At 38.5% G+C, this 23439-nt stretch overlaps 1 protein-coding gene across 2 annotated transcripts in view; it reads right to left on the minus strand.

Annotated features, from left to right (window-relative positions):
- Positions 1 to 23439, minus strand: part of CTDSPL (CTD small phosphatase like) — an 88012-nt gene that overhangs the window by 13930 nt on the left and 50643 nt on the right. The window contains exons 2-7 of one of the 2 annotated variants that reach the window (XM_089533692.1): positions 17318 to 17472; positions 13157 to 13189; positions 9638 to 9739; positions 6995 to 7051; positions 696 to 788; positions 108 to 134 (exon numbers count right to left, since the gene is read on the minus strand). In XM_089533692.1, coding sequence (XP_089389818.1) covers positions 108 to 134; positions 696 to 788; positions 6995 to 7051; positions 9638 to 9739; positions 13157 to 13189; positions 17318 to 17472 — 467 coding nt within the window. The remainder of the gene's footprint in view (positions 1 to 107; positions 135 to 695; positions 789 to 6994; positions 7052 to 9637; positions 9740 to 13156; positions 13190 to 17317; positions 17473 to 23439) is intronic. The other variant, XM_089533693.1, reaches the window with a different exon arrangement.

Raw genomic sequence — 23439 nt, forward strand, 5'->3', positions numbered from 1 at the left:
ACCATGGTAACTAAAAAAAGCCTTTCATATTGGCATCTTGAGCAATACATGGAGGCTACATTATGAGACAAGCCCATATGTGATATTGTTACCATGGAAACACTTACCCACACACTAGTAGACAAAAGTACATGCTGCCAGATAAAGAAGCAGAAGAAAAGGGGGGAAGATCAAGATAATTATTTTTCTCCTTGTTTGATACTTCATGCAAAGGAAGTCCAACCTAAAAATGGCCCTTGAAGAAGACTTTAGGCATCATAAGAGAGAGAGAGAGAGAAAGAAAGAGCTGGGAGGAAGAGTGCCTAGACGGGCAACACATCTGTTCAGTACTGAGCAGTTCTAGATCACAATCCTTTGGTTCATTCTTTATAAGGTTACTAGCTTAGTGGCTCTTCTGAATCCCTGGGTACTTGCCTTTTAGATTCTGAGAATGACCCTCATCAGAGCTGAGACAAATTACTTTTTTGGGAATACAGAACCATCTGACTGGTGGAGCTGTACTAAAAAAAACAAACAAGGAAATTTTTCCAAGGCAGGACTCTCACAAAGGAGATATCCTTCATATTACATAAGTCACAAAGCTGTTTTACAATCCCAGAATCACTGGTAACTTGCAAGGTTCATTCTAGGCAATTTCAGGGTACCTGAAAGGAGATAAAACAGCAAGATGCAGAGAGAAAGACTATGTGATTTACCTTTGCTAGACTGGCTGTAAACAGCACACATTCAAAAAGCTCTCCCATTCTCTGAAGAAATTCATCCACATGCGGCCGTTTTAATACATAAACCTAGACGTAGGAAAGATGGAAAAATAACAGAAGCTGAGACTCAGGAATATGTGGCAAGCACTGTGGTAAACCTGTAAATTGTGACTATGAATTATAAGCCAGTAGGGAAAAGATGCTGATCAAAAAAGAGGTCCAAAAGAGGTCACTGTAATTCAAACGCTGGAGAATCCATAGGTAAGTAAAGCTTAGAATGCTTATAAGATAGGTAAATAGAGTAGAAATGATTAGTGACACCAACCACAAGGACAATATTAGGTTTTTTCTTCCATTCTTAAATGAGGAATACATTTTTAACTAAATAAAAGAAGTTAGCTTTCCATGATCAGAGAACATTTCTTGACAGCCAATCAGCAGGGCAGAAAAACCTGTTTTAAAATCCAAATAAGATAGGAACACAGTATTCAACATGGGTCTCTCCTAAGAATGGCCATTTACTATGACAGAAAAGACAAGATAAGGCAAAACAAGAAAAAGAACAGATGGAAGTAAGAAAGGCCAGTCCTTTAAATGTTGTAGACAGCAACTGAGGGGCAAAACCACCCCATACAGAAATTGTTGTGAAACCTTTATAGCAAATACAAGTGCTACAAAAATCCTTATTAGGGCCAAAAACAGATGGAAGTAAAGGGGCAACTTAATCCTGTCCCTTTGTGCACTGGACTGGAGCAGCAGCAACTGCACTCCATGCCCCCAATGTGGCATTTTCCCAGCACAAAAAGAAGCAACAAAAAGTATCTCCTTTTTGCACTGGAAAAAAGGTGTCTTTGCTGCTGTGGCAGTGGTTTTTCCAGGTTTTGGCAGCGTGCGGCGTCTAAATGCTCCACAGCCAAAACACTGTTGTCATGTGGTAGCTCAGCGCGACTTCACAGTGTGTCCCCGGCATCTTAGGGATGTGCGTTGTGCATACACCACATGTCCAAGCCGCCTGGAATCCGGCTCTTTCTGCTGGTATGTACCAGCAGTAGAACAAATGACTTGAGTGTCTTGCTAGCAAACACTGTCAACACCACTACATTACTTGCAGAACATAGGAAGTTGGGATGAACAGACAATTTGCAGGGGCACAGTAGGATGAAAAAATATGTGCGAATTCACCACAGTGTTGTAGCACTTGCCTAGACTGGGGAAAGCAACCTGCGATCCCCTAGACCAGTGCTTCTTAAGCTACCTTATGTGCGGACTGGCTCATCCCACCTCATGTCAGGAAATGATACCACATTTGTGTCCAATGGCTACCATTATTTCCTTGCTTCCTGGAAACATGCATGGAACTGGCAGCTGAATGGCTCATGGACTGGCACCAGTCCAGGGACCACTACTTTATGTAGCACTGCTCTAGATATCGCCAGTCCTAGTCAACATGGGAATGTGTGAGATAAAGGGAGTTGCAAAGTAGTAAAATCTACAGGATTATATATTCTTCATCCCCAATCTAGGCATATTTTTAGCTTTAGTTCCAAGACCAAGGAAAAGAGATTAAAGGAAATTGGTGCTTCCCTCTATTACAATTATTTAGTGAAGATTTTGCAAAAAATCCTGAAGCATCATTGCTAATTTGTTGCATTCCTGCACTATCCCATGTTTCTTTCAGATTGCACATTTTGGACTGGTGAAGTTATTGTTGATTTTAAACCACCACTTTTCCAGCTCTAGAGTATTGGAAATGGTGGGAAGGAGGTAGCAATATGGGGAATACAGTGTTATATTAAGTGCCACATGGAGCATGTGTAATCTAGCTTTTAGCACACTACAGAGAAGGAAAATCTTAGCATTGCTCAAGGGCTCAGTTGTGGAAGTAACCAGGGTTTTTGGTGTTCTTAGTAAGTCTTACTCAGGAGGTTTTTGTCTTTGGGCTTTCATATTTGTGTGTCAGGTTTAAGGAACAGCCACTTCATTACATACTGAAGTGTTCTGCTGGATCAGACCAGTGGCCTATCTAGTCCATTGTGGCCAATCAGACATTTTAATACACATTTTAAGACTACCACAGAACAACAATCTACCACAGTGCTGAGTGAATTTATTCACTATTATTCAAATTTATTTTATTATTCTTTTTGGAGTATTTTCCCACTTTTCAAAAAATTGAGTTTTAGTCTCAAGGTTAAAAGGAGCTCATAATTCATTTCATTAAACCCTCAAAAATGGCAAAATTCTGGACTCACTTTTTGTTAGAAAAGATGATGACAGGATTGTATGCACGTTACAGCAATAAAAAAACTTCTGCCCCTTAAACAAATTTATATTAATGTGAAGAACTTACTCCTATTTGGAAAAAAATATGGAAATACTTTATGCTGTCAAGGAACATAGAGTTATAACCACAGAGGTAGAAAAACAGATAATATAGCCAAAGTAATTCACAAAAGTAGTAACTTGTTACTGTTACTTATTTAAAGAGTGGCATGTGAGGAACACACTACTAACATGATACTTTTTAGTTATAAACAACATATATTTAAAAGCACAAAGTAGCCGAAACGGGAAAGCCCACCCACTGAAACAATATTTTAGGATAATATTAAGTCATTACAGTTTTTTTTCTTCAAGTAATGATACTGGCTGAGTATCCCTTATCCGAAATGCTTGGGACCAGATGAGTTTTGAATTTTTTTTTGGGGGGGGGGGGAGGATTGTGAGTATCTGTGAATATCTGTATTTGCATATACATACATAATGAAACATCCTGGAGGGTGGAATTCATTTACGTTTCACATACACCTTATACACATAGCCTGAAAGTAACAGTATACTATATTTTAAAATATTTTGTGCATGAAACAAAGTTTGTATACTGAACCATCAGAAAGCAAAGGAGGAACTAACTCAGCCACCCATGAAAGAATTTTTGGTTTTTGGAATATTTTGGATTTTGGAATTCTGGATAAGGGAGACTCAACCCTTGTCAGTTTTTGTGACATGTTACTTCGAAGCTCTCATTTTGTCACATTTATGTCACTTGTTTTGAATTGGTGTGCATCTGGAGGGGCAGGGAGACTCATGATAACCAAGCCATCCCCGTAGCACATAATATTCTGATATCTAGAGTTTCAAGCACTTCTTGCTGCAATGGTTGGGAGAAGATGTGTGGACATGAATCTTCCAGCATCTCATCCACTGTGTTGTGGCTATCTCCCAGTGCAAGTAATCAAGGATAGGCCATTAAGAATGCACACAGCCTATCCTGGATTACTTGAACCAGGTCATAGCCTCTTCTGGAACGTTGGCTCATGGAGAGCATTGCCTTTTAAGGAAAGAATATATGCCAAAAATTATCACATAGTGGAGTTGTACATCACTGTCTTTGTCTCTTCTACAGTTCCCATCACCACCTATTTTCTATAGGGGGGAAATAACTTACTTTGTTTATTTATACAGGCTGTTGAAATAGCGCAAAGACCCTTACTGTTCAATATACAGTATTTGTTATTGTACCCAGGCACACTGTTCTGTGATCTACATTATGTATGAGCTTTTTTTCAGATCGCTTTAGACCAAGGACAAACAATGACTTGTCCATTCAGGAAAATGTAGCTTTCGAATAGTCACTGGGTGGTACAATTGCGATGGCTTGTTTTGTATATTGCAAGCTTGGTATTTCACACACCCTCTTTCAAGTCAGAATCTTGTAACACTCAGAAACTGGAGTGATGTGCTGCGCAAAGCACTTTTTAAGCATTTTGGGGGGTTATTAAATATACTTGTCAATTGTTCCTGATGTTAATGAAGATATATCAGACAGAGGCACAGCAATGCGAAGGCATATTTTTAGCAATAATTTACTGAAAAAGCAAATGACTAAACAGCTATAGAAGAAGATTTGCTATTCCCCTGCCTAGCATTCCAAAGAATTTCCCTGTAAGTTCGTGTGGGTGCCACTCTGCCTTCTGTAAAAGGAACAATGGGATTGTGGATCATAATAGAATAATCACCACTATGTATTTTGGGAAGGCCAAGGGAAATAATGCCACCAGTGAAAAGGGCTATTTCTTCCACATTAGCTGTTCAATAATCTTGCCTGCTTCCATTTCATACCTCTTGCCCCTAGAAAGTACCCCTAGATTTGACACAAAATGAAGACTGATATTTGTAGATGACAAGTGACCTACAAACTACAGGTGTACTCAGCTTTAAGAATTAATATCATGCCTGGCATCAAAGAAGAATGGGAACTGTAGTTTACTGAGTGATCTCATGAGTCTCTTAAAAGTCTCTTTACTTTCCTGTGGGAGAAAGGAACAACTGCTCCAACTAGCTTTAAGCCTATAGCATAGACACATCATTGAAACATTTTTATCCTGTATGTCCACAAAATGTGCTTTGAAATCTTACAAAAATTTAAAATGAATCAACAAGAAAAGAGTAAAACTATGACCAGAATGCAAGCAGTGAATAATTACAATATCATGAATCAAAAGCTATATAAATACAGTGATCTTTAACAGTCACCCAACTGATATTTAAACCAGCACTATGTATGAATAACTGACAGTGTGAATATCCCTGTCACCGCCACCAGTCAAAAGGCCCCATCCTCAATGGCCTCCAGGCAAATCTCTGAACTTCAGGGTGCAGGGAACAATGGATAAAAGGACAACCTTAGTATGGGAAGGGAAGCCCTTGAAATATGCCTTAAGGAAAACTTCTCAACTTATGGTATTTAGAGGGCACCTGGTTGACGAAGGCTGCCCCAAGTCTTCAATGACAAAAAATAAGGGGGAAAAACCCTTAGTTTTTTGCTTAAGTAGATCGATCTATTTATATCCCTGTGTCTTACATCAACTTCTTAAATCATATAACCGATAGTGAAAGGAAAAGGAAGACAGAAACTGAATTCCAAAGTACGCAATGCTCTGCAAGAGCTTCAGTTGCTTACAGTAAAATGTAAAAGTTTACTATGCAGTTAAGAACAACATATGAATTAGCAAGATGCCCACATGGCTGAGGCAATTTAGCTCCAAGCACAATACAAGAAATGAAACAGACAACAGGTCTTTAAACAGAGGCTGGATGGCCATCTGTTGGGGATGCTTTGATTGAGAGTTCCTGCATGGAAGGAGGTCGGACTGGACGGCCCTTGGGGTCTCTTCCAACTTTAGGATTCTAAGAACAGGGGGTTTCTGTATGATAAAAAATATATTATTGGCTAAGAAATGAGGTTCTTTTAAGCTACACTGCCTCTTTCTCCCTCTATAATCAGGAACCTTAAAATGCTCATCACATGTAAGGATATCTCAGTAGAATGCATTTCATGAAGGTAATTTGCAAGAAGACAGGTATATATTGAAAAGAAAACAATGAGTGTTAGGTATGTGCCTTCACTGCAGAAGACTGAGAGGTCACCATTATAACTCTTTCTCATTAGAAGAATGAGAACTTTGCCAACTAGAGATAACAAATGAAGAGGCTCTAAACCAGTGATGGCGAGCCTATGGCACGCGTGCCAGAGGTGGCACTCAGAGCCCTCTCTGTGGGCACATGTGCCATTGTCCCAGCACAGAGTTTGCCAAAGTTTGTTACTAGAAAGCCAGAGGAACATGGCACTTTGCGATAAATAAGTGGGTTTTGGGTTGCAGTTTGGGCACTCGGCCTCAAAAAGGTTCACCATCACTGCTCTAAACATTTCAGTCAAGCAAATCAGCTGCTTAGAATAAAATGAACAAGACTACATTGAAAGTTCTTAATGAGATCACACAATTCTGTCTTCCATCGCCTTCCACTGTCTCTCTTCCAGTGCACACACAGATGTAGTTTTTGAAAGGTCTGTGCTGCTTTAGACACCCTGTATCCTTTTGAAATGTAGTGATAACTTGCATGTTTTTTATAACAGTTCAGCTATTTCATATTTCACGTGAATGCCATCTCATCCTGTTGAGTGGTACACTCCTTTTAATCTGTCAGTTAGTTCTAATCTAACACTTCATCCTTTGCCAAGGTAATTTAACAGTTCTTCTGGTGGGGGTGGATCTCTTTCAGATGTAAATATAAATCCATATTTTTACAGCATCATCTTATGGAAATATATCTCCTGATGAGATCACTATGTACACACTCACAGGGCAGAAAACTACTGCTGACATTCTCCAAAATAATATAAAATGGACAACACAATCTCCAATTTAAAACAACTCTTTAGATATTAAAAAAGAAGAAAAAGAAGCTTGGCACCAGCATGCATGAATGGGAAATATAGCAGCATTGCTCACCTGATGTATAGTTCCATCAATTTCAACTGGAACAATGAAATCAGCATTGCTAATTGGCTAGAAAAGTGAAAACAAGAGGAGCTTTAGAAAATGAGAACAATTTGTACTATCACAAGTTCCCCACGACACACACTCAAGGGGAGTATCAGGAGTGACAGCAGAGCTCTGGAAAACTGTAGAAACTTGGTAGCACAATTGTCACTGAAAACTCTTTTAGAACAACTGCCAAAGAACTGGAAAACTATCCTGTTCAAATATTTGCCTATACACACCCACATTTGTGCCTTCTGCTCTACAGTGTGGACAAAACGGCTGTCAAAATGCTTCTATTCATGCATTCATTCTGACAGGAGAGGACTCTTGCTTGGTTCCTGCAAACAAATCCACTAGGTGGAGCAGGCTGCAACTCTTCCTCTCAAACACATGTGCTTCTGAAGAAGGGTTTCAGGAGGGACAGGACTGGAGAGCTCTGAAAGAGACAGGAAAATGGGCGGCCCCATCCTTGCCCAGCACCAGGTGGTCAGTTTGTAAGGAAAAGCAGATCCTAGCACTTCCCCAGTTCAAGTCATGAATAAAATGGCTCCAGCATGCAGTTTTTGACACTTCCATGTGGTGAATATTGGTTAATATTTAGATGCTCTCATTTTCTCTATGGAGACACACTCCTTTCTCAAAAAGGTTTGTAAGGGGTTTGCAAAAAAGTGTCCTCTGCCATCATGCAATACTACTGCAGAAAAGGCCTACACCAGCTGTTCCCAGGGCATTTTTTGGGTGGGAGATGCATCATTACAACAGCTGCTCTCTGTTTCTCCAAGAATCCAAAACAACCTGTCAACACTTTGAACAGACGTTTTCCTTTTAAAAGGGAGAGTGGTACTATTTTCCAGAAGAGACCTCACACACTGAATTTTCTGCTCTAAACAAAAAACATGAGATTACTGACATGAAAGCCATACAATTTCAGGCTTTATCCTAACAGCAAAATATAGTGGTATAATACAATGTACCAGTATAAACTGCAAATAGAGAAGTGTCATTATTCACTGATCTCATTTGTTCCTTAAAAAAACTCCCTGCAAATAAGAACTGAGTAGATCAAAGAGTCAGATTTGAAGAATGGTTTCTATTTATAGGAAGTGTTTTTTCTTTTTCTTTTTTTTAAGTAGAGAGGGGCATTCAGAAGTATAATTTCTTTCTTTGTCTGAAATCTGAGAAAGTGCCACCCATTCTGCTATCTCAGGATTCTGCTATTTCTTGGTTAGTCCAGTTCATAAAGAGCAAGGTCTGGGGATTTTTGCTTGGAGTTAACTAAACAATCTCACAAAATGTGTACATTTCTGGAAACTCACTGCAAAGAGAAATGGGGGAAAAGAGGCCCTTTGGCTTAAATATGTAATAAACTAAACCAAAGTGATTCCTGTATTATTCCACCAAGACAGAATATCTGAAGGTGTGATATTTTATTTTACAAAATATGTAATTGCCTGATCTTTAAATCAATCCCATGTGTAAATATATTGAGCTCTAAAATAAATATTATATTGCTGCTTGTTTAAATCACTATCTCAAGGGTAGAACATGCCTAAATGATATCAGCTAGCTACTACAAAAAGATAGGAGTAGAAAATCTGGAAATAATAATAATAATAATAATAATAATAATAATAATAAATTTTATTTATATACCACCTTTCCAACAGATCAAAGTGGTTTACAAAAATGCATAAACAATTACATTAACAATTACATAACACATAAACAACTATAAATTCACCCCCTTGCCTTAACTAATAATAATAAGGTACCAGTACATTTATTACACACTGACAACTCTGGTGGCAACAAATAGGTGAGATTAGGGGAACATCAGTTCCAAAAAGCCACTGATACCACCCGCTTTGGACAGAAGAGAACCAGACAATTCATTATCAAGAACAACAGCACTTGTGAGAACTGCCCTGCAATGGTATGAAAGTGTTAATGTTCAAAAACGTTGTGAATTCAGCCTGCGTTTCTCACTATAGTTCCCTCACATACAACCATCCTGCAAGTCTCTTCCATGCCCAAAAGTGTAAGTGAGAACTCGTAATTACATAAACGTAGTCCAAAAAAAGTGTGAAAGACTCCTGGGAAATATTCCAGCACTGGCTGAAATACATTCAGCTATTTTATGGCTGGAAATGGATTCCCATATTTTTATTTCATGTCCAAACCTCGTTTTTTTTCTCTCTCTCACACTCACACATACACACACACAAACACACACACACGTCCACTGCTTGAATTCTCATTTAATTAACACATACCTAGCAGTTCAACTGAAAAGCACAGAGTTTTGAGGCAATATGGAAATCTTCTCTGATGGCCACTCACACATGTACAGTTGTCAATTGGATTCTAATCAAGATATTTCTGGAAGGTAGAACTAATTCTCTGTGTGTGTGTGTGTCTGTCTCTGTGTATGTGTACGGCTGTTTCCCTCCAGATGTGTTGGACTGCAACAGTTATGTGGGATTATGAAAGTTGTACTGGAGTAGTCCAGCACATCTGCAGGGCATCAGGTTAGAGAAAATTGGCCTACACTGTACAAATAAATTCATAACTGTATCAGTCAACAACAAAGAATACTGATCAGATACATACCTTAAAGGAACTGTGCACTAACGTTTCATCTAGATCAATGACCACACATTTCTTCCCATAATCAGATATTGTCATTTCAGGCAAGAGGTATTTAGCTGGTGGCTAAACAGAAACCAAAGAAACACCATGGGATATTAGAAACATAGTCTCACTGAAGTTGTAACAGTAGTAATTAGCAGTGTACATGTGACATAGACACAAACTACTTAAATATTGTTTTGGGCAGTACACTATGAAGCATCAACATGCAAGGTTCATGAACAGGTTTCTTGGAAACCCACAGAAAGCCACACTTTCAATTGTGACAACAAATCCCAGAGATAAAGATAATCTTATTTCTGAAGAAAGATGGCAACTTCAGGATTGTAGAACAAGACCCTTCACTATCTCCAGCACAACTGAGGCTGGCAGTGTGATAACAAGGATTAATTAAGAGTTAAGTATTCTCAGTAAACCTAGTGAAATTTCACCATAAATCCATTAGGCACATAAATATGAAGTGGGTTGATGGGAAAAGTGATCCCCAAATGTAAATTAGGTCACAGAATTGTGGTTTCTGCCTAAAACCCTTTTGTCAGTACCTGTCCTCTGGTTTCTCATCTCCCTCTCCCTCATACAGCTAAAACCGCTTGTCTTATTTAGCAAATCTTGTGCTCTCCATGAAAAGCTTTGGGAAATGTTTCAGAAAAGGGACGACTGCCACTTGAAGGAGGTGATCTGCTACATGATCTTTCCTTGCCCTCTGTTGTCAAGTACCTACTGTTGTTACAAAGAGTGTCTTTTCTTTTGATGGAAATTTAAACCCCCCCCCCCCTTGAAGTGGCACGTCTTGTGCTGAAAATGAAACTGTATGAAAATCTGGCACATCCAGACCATGCACTATTTCCTCATACAACTGGAACTAACATGTGGAGTAAAAAAGAAAAAAAATACTTTTCTTTTCCCGTAGTGAATCAAGACATTGATCACAGGTTATCTTTAATAAACTGCCCCTCAAGCAAGTAGAAAGCACCTATATTAGGAGGCAGAAAAAGGGTCTTTGGATGCTTCCTGTATGCTTCCATCACATGAAAGCTGCTGTGAAGTGCCTTATAGAGGAGAGTCATGTTGACAAATTGCTCATGGGAATGTGAAAACAATTACTCTCCGAGAAGAGTATAAGTAGTTTTTTGTGGGTTTCTCGGGCTATGTGGCCATGTTCTAGCAGAGTTTCTTTCTGACGTTTCGCCAGCATCTGTGTATAAGAGTATAAGTACTCCAGTGGAGAAGATTTAGAACATCCATGCATCTTTCAGAAGCCATTTTTAAACAAAGGAAGAACAATTAGGAGTCACAAAGGGCCAATAAAGAAAAACAACTGAAATATTAGCTGAAATACAGTGAATAGTCTTCATTACCTAGCCATTTCTATTCAGCACTCTGAAAACCTGCCACCTCGTTAAAAGATGAAAAAAGCAGAGACGGCATTATAAGAGTGGCTGAACAAATTAAATTTTTATAATCATGCTACATGATAAGAGGACCACTTCACGAGGTGTGAAAGTGACAAATGCATGTGCAGACACATTATCATGCTTGTACATTCTCCAGGGAGATGGGATTAGCTGCATCTCCCTCTCAAGTGACCAACTGGTAGCAAAACCAGCTCGTGTGCTGTGTAAAATGGGAAATTTCACCAAGAGAAGGGTGTGAGCACTGGGAGATTAAAGGAAGCAATGGAAGACCTGTGACAATGGGAAATAAATAGGGTGCCAGAATGGGAAGACCGGGTGACATGCAAGAATCAGGAACTGGAAAAGGACTAAAAATAGCGATACAAACACCCAATTCATAGCAGAATCAGATTAAGAACAGTGTGTACACAACATTTATCTACAGTGTAAGGCCTTCATTGCCTGGCAGCCATCAAGCATTTGCAAATGTACTTCGGATACAAAGAGGCTTTTTTCCCCCAACAACCACCACAACATAGTTCACCATAACAGACACCAGTTAGCTGAATAAGGCAACTGCTGTGTAGAATATTGTAAATCTGAAATGTATTTATGGTAAGTCTCTGCACATACCCAGATGGTTGAAAATGGAGATACTGCTGTTGGTGGTATGATTTCTATTGAACTTTTGTAAATATCAAGAGATGTGGAATAATTAGGACACTTAAGAAGTTCTTCAATGGACAGCTGGATGCTACAGTTTGCCTGTTTGTAGGGGCAACTTACATCCCTTGGTAAGATTTTATATAGTCGCTGTATGGTAAACAACTGCCTCCAGCCACCAAGCAAAAACCTAAAGCACAGCAGGGAATGGGTTAGAGCAGGGGTGGGGAACACGCAGTCTATGAGCTGCACAGCTCACTAGCTCCATTTTTGAGGCTCCCAATACCTTCCAATTTTTTGTTAAAAATTAATTTTTTCTCTCATCAACTTTTGCATGGGGTTTGACCCAAACCAACTGTAAACTGGTCACAAATGCAGCAATTTGCTTTTTCTGCTGACAAACCCCCCCCCCCCCCCCCACAAACCAATAAAAAAAAAAATTGGGTCCTGGCCTGGAAGAAAGGCAGGTCCTGGCCTTGGATAAGGCAGCATATAATTAAGGTAAAATAAATAAATAATAAGAGCAAAAAGTAGGCCAAATGGTGGCTGGAATGGTGTCGATGTATATATTGTTGTACTCAGTGGAACTTCTAAGAATATAAGCCTCATCTGAGAGAAATTTACAGTGTCTCTTTGCTCATTAAGAAAGGAAGAGGTGTTTCTCCAGCTCACAAGCTGCTGACTACAGTCACGAAGGTGGAAAATCTGGTACCAAATGTTGACGTGTTGCCTCACATGCTGCGCCACATCAAAAGTGTTTTAACAACAACAACAAAATAATAAGGGCAAAAAGTAGGTAAAATGGTGTCTGGAAATGATACAGTATTACTCATGGTGAACCCAAAAGACAAGCTGGGTGGCAGAAAAGATTGCCCCCCATTCATTCTGAAGTTATCCATTGTTGTGTTAGAGGAAGAGTAGTTACCAGGTGAAATTAGAAAAAAGTCTTCTCAGACCAGATTTGCTTACAAAAGCCCTGAATTCTCACCACTTTGTTTTCTTGTGGCGAGGGGAAACATGAATGAAAGATGACCAGACCTTTTCCACTGAAGTGACTTTTCCACTTGGACATGTAGAAACCTGTACACAGAGCCAACACTTGAGTATGTACTATGTTTTGTTATCTTCTTAGCCAATTATTGTAGCTTCTTTGCTTTGTTATAATACCTCAAAGAAAGTTTGTAATGATAAATGTTTCATGATTGGCTCAAGACTGAAGAATTTTTCATGTATCCTTTAGTTCTTGTTAATATGGTTTGTTTGTGTTCATGCAATACTATCGTTCTGCACATCTTTATAGTGCTGCAAATATCTGATAGGTTAGTAGAAAAGAAGAGCTCCACAGCATGCGGCACAAAAGCAAATCAATCCAAAAGCGGGAACATCAAAACACTAACAAAATAAAAAGAATAAAAATACATACACTTGGAATGGGAATGACCTGCATCTGGTCACCCTGGGAGGAAAATGGGAAAAGGTTACTGTAAGAATAAAATAGCTCAAAAAACCTAAATCAAAAGAAACTGAATTATTATTATCATATATATATTAGTCAAAACAATTCCAACAGAAACTCAAAATGGCATTTAAGAAACTTGTTAAATGAAAAAGATTCTGTGTTATAACAACAAAAATGATCAGTTAGTGGGGCAAAAACATTCACTAGAGTCACAATGTAAATCTCTTGATGGTAATTCCTATATTCTCACTGGACATTCTTTGCAAATAAATAAATAAACAAATAAATAAAGGCAGATATTTGATGATTTAGAAGTTTTTAGTCAGTATTTAATATATGTGGTTTATAAATGGCTATGAAAATAAGTAATATATTGTCCAAATTAGAATTCATAATAGTTTAGTCTCAATTTCAAACACATAATGGGAGTAGCTTCCTACTCTTAGAAATTCTTTTGAAATTCTGCTGCTATTCATTTATTTTAGCAACACTACTTAATAAATATGGTAGGTAGCTCACTGGATATACAAACAGCACATGGCAGGGGCCAATTAAAACTAATAGCAATGCTTTCTTACCTTCATTTACTTTCATGAGATGAATGAAAAACCTTTTTGGTTGTTCAGAGACAGCACGTGGTAGATTGTAAATATGTAAATCATGGAGTATATTTTTTAACATGAGAACACTGGACATTATCTATTTTTAGAACGTCTAATGTGAGCAGTACTAGGACTCAAGCCAGCTTACGTATGATGACATATGAGATGTAATAAAGCTCTTCTAATTCAAGAGGGGATTGACTATGATTATTCAATGTTAAGAAAAAGCACTTTGTGTATGCTCAAACGTGAAAATGTTTCTGATTCTAGGTGATCCACATCTCCTTTGCTTTGCCATAAAGTCTATTTTAGACAGCCAGTGTCTCTTGAGACCAGGGTCTGAAATTCCCACTCAGCCATGGAAAACCAGTGGGTGACCTTGGGCAAGTCACATTCTCTCAGCCTCAGAGGAATACAATGACAAATTTCCTCTGAACAAATCTTGGCAAGAAAACCAAGATAGGCTCACCTTAAGGCCACCGTAAGTTGGAAATGACTTGAAGGCACACAGTAACAGTGGATATTTTACTGCCACCTTCCAACTCTCCCATACAGTTTAAGCTGTTATCTCTATTCCTTTCAACTATTCTTAAAACTATGACACTAAATCCAGTGATGTCAACATCAATTAGTTATACCTTTTGAGCAACTGACACTACTGCTGTAAAATCAGAAGCTTATTTTACAGACTTCCCTTCCTCTTCAAATTGTTTCATATCTTGTCTACTGCTCTTCTTAAAGCCACATAGAAGGTAGTAGGTAAAATACACCTTCAATATCTCACTAGAATTCTTCAGTGATCTATTAATGTTGGGATACCTCACTTTAATGGCTCAGTACTGCTATATTGAACTACTAATACAGTCTACCTCTTTGTATAACATAACTCAGCCACATCCTTTGAGCCAGAATAATGATAAGACGAATGTCTTGGCTGCCCCCCTGGCCCCCATTTATTTATTTTATTAATTTGTAGCCTGCCTTTCTCCCAAAATTGGGACCCAAAGCAGCTACAGATGCACTTTGGAGAGTTAATAGGACAAAGGAAAACTGTAAGTGCAGTTGCTATAGTGCTGTGCTACATTTCGCAAGCTTGAGAGAAGAGCATATATGCACTGATCCAAATAAAGAGCAACTATCAGATGCATTGGAAATTTTTCCACTACAAGCTCCAAGAATGATTAGTGTAGGTTTGTATAAGCTGTATCTATGGGACAAGTTCCAGGAATTATTACGATAGGTTCATACAAGTTCACTTTGAAAACTGCTGGAAAACAAAGTCATGAATTGGGAACAAATACATTTGTAATTGTGAGAGAGTCACTCTTGGAGCAAGAGGAATTCATGCTCAGTTCTCTTCTTGGCAGGAGGCAGCAAAACAGGTATTTTTCTATAGCGTCTAATGGCAGAATCTATATGCGTTGACCAAGAATACAGTCCCAATGAATTCAATGGCACTTACTCTCAAGAAAGTTTTTCTCTTTAGAAAGAAAGAGAATTGCACCCAATGATAACGTTAATAACACCATTTACTAGTTAGATTGTTATTCATTTTAGACTATTTTTTAAAAAAAGTCCATTCAAGGGGAATGATCCTAGAGCTTAAACATCGAAACACACTGGTGACATGAGCCTTTGAGCCTTTTGGTTCAGAACCTAACTATTCTCCTAAACATTAGGCATGATAAGGCCAAATTCAAATGTCATTCAACTTCTGTTTTACCCACAGCTGTAGGAGGAAAAAAACATTTAAAAATATTTGCTTATTGTTTTACAACCACTTAATAATATAATGAATTAATTTGAAATTAACAAAGCTATTAGATTTCTTTACTTTATTTGAATATGGCCACTAACTGTCAATTTCTAATATGTATGATCAGTATCCATCCCTTATTTATTTAAGCTGAAGCTGGCGTTAAACACACTACTTTAAGCAAGCAAATGGAGCTTCTTGATCTCAAAATGAATATGTTACTCTCTGCTGATTACCCGGGACAGCAACAAGTTGGTTGTCATCCCTAAAATACATGGCCAATAGGTTACTGTACATTTGGCTTAATGGGAGACAAGTGAGGTATCCTAGATTAGAAGATGGGCTCATTTAATAGAAATGCACTAACATATTCTACATAGGCACCTGTGCATGTGTGCCTCTCACTGTCTGTGCATATTTTCCTCTTTCACAAGTATCCCCTACAGAACTCCTCTTAAAGAAACTAAGGACATTATCATGCCAGGCTGTTATTTCACAGCAATCATGTTATTTAAGCAAACGGAAACATACTGCTATGGAAACAATTGCTATCCCACTTTCTCTGCAATAGTGCTATGGTGCCACTTTGGTAATGCATGTTCCTAAAATCTATCTTCTGCACTGCATCGCAAAGTCTGCCTTCATCCTTGTGTCCAACCTATGTAGCGCATGGAAACTGTTCATTTTTTATTTAAGAAGTGCAAACATTAGGCATGGCTCACCATTAAGGCAATGGATTAAACTAGCAGAGTGCTCCACAAGCCAAGGAGAAATTACACTTTCCTGTGGCTATACTTTCTGTCCTCTGTACATGGAAACCATCCCACTGGTATTGTTATTTTAAGGAAATCTAAAGAGAAAACCAGTCCAAACTCCACTTTCTCAGTAGAAGTCCAAAAGAAGCTGAAAGACTTGCTATCTCAGCACTTCACTGTGTTTCCATCAGAAAGCAAAAAGGTCACTGTTCATCTTGGTTCTCCCAATGACATTTGGATCAAATGGTGTGACAACTAGGCAATAGCTGTTGCCTACTAATTTGCTACTTTCTTAATTCATAACTTATGAAATGTCCGTTCTGAATCTTTTAGCTACTTCTGTACCTGTGCCCCCAACCCCCCCTCCAAAAATACCCAGAAAATACTTAGAGAAGGAACATTAAGGTCAGGAAACTGACAAGTCTTTAGCTGAAAAAGACAACTTTGGCATCATAAGAAACTGACAGATGGCCAAAGCATGAAGGACTCAAGTGATAATAGAAAGACCAGCTTCAGATATCACTCTGCCCAGTCTAGGACTGGTAATGAAGCACCCCATCATTATCATTATGAGTATAATCCTTATCATCATGGTTGGGAAATGTGGGAGGCAGTGACCAATTTTTGCCTCTGTGACTCTCTCACAAGGTGCATCTACGCCTTAAGTGCACTGAAATACTTCAGTTCCTGTCATGTTTTTGTTGATTTTGTTGATTTTCAGCTGTTTTTAATTATTATTATTTGGTGTAGGAATGGGTTAATTATGACTATTTTGTCCTACTAATTTAAACAAATCTACGATAATTATGACTAAGTCTGGAACCAACCCATTATGATTGAGGTTCTGGCATAGTCTGCTTAGTCTAACAGGCAGATTTGGTCACATTCACCCTTCCTACTCATTACTCACTTGATGCTTCTTGCCATAAGAACTGCAAGGTATAAAACCATACAAAACATGTGAATGAAGATTTATGAACATAACTTTAAAGCTTTGCAAAAAGATGCTAACCTTCTGAAGCCCGCCATTTTCTTCCACCAATGGAGGAAGGACACTGCTGCTGTTGGAAGATGGTGGCTCAACATTATAGTCACGAAAGCAGCAGAATAAAGTGCTAAAGATGCTTCGACTCCTCTGCTTCTTCAAACTGAGATTACATTGGGACACTGTAAAGAAAAGCAACATTTAATTAATGCTTACTCTTTAGACTTTAAAAAAACTGTGAGCATGTTCACATATGTCTGTTCAGTACTACTTGTAAAAATAATAGCATTACATTGAAGACAAAAATTATTTCTGACAATCCACTTTTAATATAGTCAATATTTTAATCCCATTTTAATGTTCACTTTTTTGTTTTGCTGTCTTGTTTTTTAAACTGAAAGCTGCCTTTAATCCCAATTTTGGGAGAAAGGTAGATAATACATAAATATAATAAACATAATAATAATGTTTCCAGTAAACAATGCAATAAAGTTTGAACTGGGAAAGAATGGGATTTGACTGGACCTGATCCAGCTAATGATAGTTTTGAATAAAATGTTTGCTGAAACATACTGCCCTTCTTTTCTGTAGAGTAGGAACTATCCCTACTCCTTTGATGTTATTCCTGCCTTTGGTACCAAATTTTCAGTTGAACAAGTAATGCCCAGGAACACATCTACTTTGTTAATTGAGATACACCTGTACTGGGCAAAAGTTGTACAAATTTTTCACCATTCTGTTAGTCTTCATTACCACTGGGAAAACTGTCTTGGGGCCAGGAAACTAATAATGGTAAATATTTTTTCCATCCCTAGTCAGGCTATCAATGATGGTGGTGGCCTCAACATTAGCGGGGTAGTGGGCCTGAATTTTAAATGAGCTATCTAATGCATTGAGATCAATTCCCCATAGTACCCTGGATAACTCCTTTACAGTTTGGACTAAATCCGAAAGTAGATTCAGCACTCTACTGACACTGAATCTACCAGCCACTACTGTCCACACGATCCCTCTTTACAGAGGTTCCCACTATGGCAAGGAAATGCCATGTATCACAAAAGCAAGCCAACTGCAGATGCTTCTATGACTGGAGCTCAGATTACTGGGTCATGAGTTAGCCCCTACATCTTCAATAAAAGCTTTAAGGAATGTTTACTACAGCAATTTTCATTTTTAATGCCTTCAACGATCCCTGTCTACATCAGTTTGCATTTGTTCCTTTACAGGAGACAAAGAAGACTTTGAAGTATTTTCTCAGGGTGTCTTCCAAGCACTACACCACAACGTGAGACCACTGTGTTGCCATGTCCTATAATCAAAATGTTATAATGGTTGGAAGAAAGACACTGAAAAAAGGCAGTCACACACCTTCTTCACTGTATGTACAAATTAAATCTGCATTTTACCACAAACACAAGGTGTACTAACTGGTCCCTGGCTCTCAGATACACTGAGCAGTTTTCCTTTAAAAAAGGGTTCATTTGGGTCTATAAAGAGGGATTATTTGTGTCTCTGCATGTAGGGGGGCTCTTTGTATGGACATTACTGAAAACTGTCACCTGTTATTTTGTAAAAAAAATTCACCCCTCCTATATTTCTTAACTGAAAACACTAAATGTTTATAAAAGAAAATTTCACCATTCTCAATAAAAAGCAATGAATTAATGACACACACAAAATTGTGGGCACTACTAATTATGCCAATCAATAGCAGATTAAATATAGGTCCTTCACAATTTTCTTCCATCTAATATAAAATCTCACCTGATACCTTTTATCACCTGACATCTTTTGTAACTATAAAATTAATTATAATCACCAATATTTATCTCAAAAGATGTTCATACAGTTTGCACTGAGGGATCAGGCCAGACCTGACCTAAAATGAACCTCAGTAGTTTTTATTCTAACACAAGGATAGTTTCCATGGAAAAGGAAAAGCTTGGGACTCCATCTTTAGAGTTGTGGTTTTAAAACTAGAATTCCTCCCACCCTTAGTTCCACCTAAATTGGATGTGAGCAGTGTAGCTTTCAAATATGTTTGGCTCAAATAGTCAAGTTTTGAAGAAAAAGGGAGCACTGCTGAGAACAATGCAAAGCCTAGATACTTTACTGAAGCCCACATTTAGTATTTTAGCAGTTAAATAAAATTTTATACAACTTTCACAGTAACTAAATCTGAAGAAGCAAAATTCCTCTAGACCACTGGTAACAGAAAGGCATATCCTTTTAGAAATCACCATCTCCAAACATGATGACTAGGAATTTTGTTGGATGGTAAATCAATCTGGGTCTTGGAATGAGGAGACTTGTCTCTTCCGGTCCACCTGCTTCCTTAGTTTTATCTCTTCTGGACAACACAGCTAAAAATCATTATGAATTTTCTTTTGCAGAAAGGGAAACCACAGCTGGCCTAGCACATCTAACCATCTACACAAGTCTTCCATATTCGCTGTGGTTGGGGGCACAGGACTCCAATGAAAATGGAAAACCCGCAAATAAAAAAAAATCAACTACTCTCTAGGAATCTCTAGGTTCTCCAGCAGAACTCTGATCAACAGCTGCCAAAATTTGAACAAAGAATTATGCTGGAAGACCTACAAATGACTAGAGTAGTGCTTTCTCTAGGAACCTCTAAGTCCTCCAGCACAACTCTATGGTCAACTTCCAGCAGAATTTCTTTGGAGGACCTAGAGATTCCTAGAGAGAATGTATTAATCAAATTTGCAAATAATCAAATCCACAAAAGTCAAAGCCACAAATGTGGAGGGCTGACTGTGTATAATGACCAACCTATAATGAGCTGGCCAGGGTGGACCATCAAGCTACCTAGACTAAGAAGGCTGTAATTGCCACTATCTATAAAGGTTTCATCCCTCACATGGAGAACTATCTGTGCTAGTAACACTTGTGATGGCCTGTTGAACAGAGAACAGTTATGCTATTGATTTACCACTAATTCCTCTATCCAGCAGTCTCCCTGCCTGAGCTGTCTCTGAGGTGGTGTTGGAGAACCTGAGTGCTCTACTTTTGGAGGATTTCAAGATCCTTCAGGCTTGCATGGGGCCTCATAAATACCATGGGGCTGTCTCAATACATCATTTCACTGACATGTATGGAAGATCATACTCTTCCCCTGTTTTTTTGCTGCTGATTACACGGACAATGGTTGGGGTTACTGGTATTGTAACATTGATTTCTAAAACCTGTGTCCATAGGAGTTTTCATGGTGTCAGAAAATCTCCAGGTTATATTGCAGGGTATACATGATTAAGTTTCTAGTTTCAAGGGAACATTTGTAAGACAATTAGATTTAACATAATTTGTATACATATAAAGCAGGTTGAAACCCACTGGGTGACGTCTTAGGCAAGTCACACTTTCTCAGCTTCAGAGGAAGACAATAGCAAACCCACTCTGAATATATCTTGCCAAGAAAACCCCAAGAAAACCTTAGGGTCACCGGTCACCATAAGTCAGAAACATCTTTAAGGCACACAACAACAGCAACAACAACAACAACAACTACAAGGTTCATACTATTTTTTAAAAGGTGGGGGTGGGGAAGCCAACTAATTAAACAAAAATATATAGAAAGCATTCAAAGCCTGAAGGATCAGCAGTTTAGTCCTAATACAGCCAAATAACAATTTTAAACCCTTCATTCAAAAGCATGCCTTGAGGTCTTAATTTTAAAACAAGGTGGATTTTTCTGATTAAATTCAGAATGAATATTTTCTGAGTTGATATCCATCTTTCTGTAATATGCACACATACACACAGCTCAAAAAGGGCTACTTTAAAACAGTTGTGGATAACAGTAATTTGTCATACTCAAGTCACTTTCTTATAGTAGCCATCAAGTGAAGAGGTAAAATAGCTGCCACATAAAAGGAGATGGAGGAGGGCATATCAGCATTTCCTTGGATGATGGTCCTGTCAGTACTGTCCAGAGATTGTTTGTTAGATGTTGAGTGTTGCCACCAAGGCCACAATAGGATTTGCAAGTATGTCATAATACTGTTTTGGTTGCACAGTTTTGTTTTGTCCTTGTTCTCCTTCTAAGGTAAGGCCTACCCAGTTTTTATTGCTATGCATTGAGATATCAGCTTAAATTTGAAGTTAAAATGTTGTCCAATCAGCCTTGTTATTTTGTTTGTCTCAGGCATATGGGTCAAGCCTCTTTTTACATGGGGAAAGATAGCACATGGTGTACGACTCCCATATCCAATCCCAAATCCACAAGTTTAGGATTCCTAGTACAGAAGAGGAACTCACATGCAACTCTAATCTGCATGATGCTTCTACTCAATTCGCTTAGTACAACACACATAATAAAAACAGCAAAGGCTCACAAAACTCTATTATGTAGAAACACCAACCAGCCCAGCAATGCAAAGGGAGAAAGTTGCTTTTTAGTCTGTGAAAAACATTCTGAAAAAGTACAGCGCAGTTCACAATATTAGAACTCTTTGGATCCAAATGATTAAGTAAAATATTCATTAACAACAGCCAAAACCGCATTTTCTTTCCATCCATTTTGCAACCACTCCGCTCCAATCTGCTTACTCCACTCAGACATTTTCCTGGAGACATTGTCAAGTTGAAAAGCTAATATACTGACATTTTAAGCCAGCTACAGCCTCACTTCATCATGGGCAAAAATTGTATTTCCCCCCAAACGTATAGCATTTTACAGGATTTTAAACACATATTAGTTGAGCCATATGACTAAACAGAGAAGAGTTATCCTGAAATAAAGACCATTTGGGTGTATCCAAAAAAATCCAGGAAAGAATATTTCATAAGGCTAAACATACGAAAAGACAAGCATGCAGCCAAGTATGCATCACATGTGTGAGCAGGTAACAACAGCCAAGTTCAGGCATTACTCACCAGTTTTTTGACAGGAGAATAGGGGAGTGCCCTAGCCCTTTCCCCTACTTTCATCACTTTCCTCATTTGGAAAATGACTTGTCGGAAGAGATGTTCCTGTTCACACGGAGATGATCCACAACAGCAAGATTCCTAATTTTCCAGGTTTCCACCTTGCATGGAGCTTTTCCATCCAAACAGGAACATCTCTTCAAACACATTGCTTTCCACTCGAGAAAAGTGACGATGGAGGAAAGAGGTGGACTGAATTATCCAAGCTCATCAAACCGGATAGGGCTAAATTATCCAGACTCAACAAATGCCTACACTGATTCTTATTCTTTAAACCTGATCTTGAAATGACAGAATGTGCAGAGTCTGAAGCGTTTTGAAATGAAAAGCAATGTATAGTGTCAATGCCAGGCTGCTATGTTGTGGTTTTGTACAGTGAAACAAACAAACAATCAAACAAACAACAACAAAAAACACAGTTTGGTCTAAATGCCCTACATTGAGAGTAACTGTAGTGGTGGCAAATTTGTCTGTGATGCATCATCTAATGGGGTCAGGGAGGGGGATGACAATGTGACTTTGCTTATAAAAGGATAAACAGCATGACTTCTGACCTAAATACTCTAAAGGCACCAGATCCTGTCTGATCTTGGATGCTAAGCAGGGTCGGCTCTGGTTATTACAGTTGGTCTCCACACTTGCTGGGGGTAGGAAAGTGGGAAAACCTCAAACAAACAAAAATTAAAACAAAACTGACAGAACACTTCTCTAGGATTTGCAAGGTCCTCTAGTGCAAATCTATGGTCAACATCTGCTAGAAGTTGATCACAGAACTGTGCTAGAAGACCTACAGATGCCTAAAGAAGTGTTCCCTCTATGAATCTCTAGGTCTTCCAGCATGCCTTCCAGTGGAAGTTGGCCATAGAGTCATGCTGGAGGACCTAACGATTCCTAGAGAAAACACATTAATTCAATATGTGTACAATCAAATCCATAAAAGTCAAAGCCACAAAAGCGGAGGGCCAACTGTACTTGGATGGGAGACCATCAATGAACAGAGGGTGTTGTAGGCTATATTTCAGAGGAAGGAACTGGCAAAACCACCTCTGAGTACTCCTTGCCTAAGAAAACTCTATGAGATTCATGGGGTTGCTATAAGTTGATAGGTGACCTGAAGGCATGTAAACATATACACAGAGCAAAAAACACCTTTAGACCAAGAAGAAAAGATTAAGGAAAATTACTTAATTGCTTTTATAGAG

This window comes from Sceloporus occidentalis, unplaced genomic scaffold (genome assembly GCF_023333645.1).
Source record: "Sceloporus occidentalis isolate IW3139 unplaced genomic scaffold, rSceOcc1.0.p SCAF_7, whole genome shotgun sequence".
In the NCBI taxonomy this organism is placed as follows: Eukaryota; Metazoa; Chordata; class Lepidosauria; order Squamata; family Phrynosomatidae; genus Sceloporus; species Sceloporus occidentalis.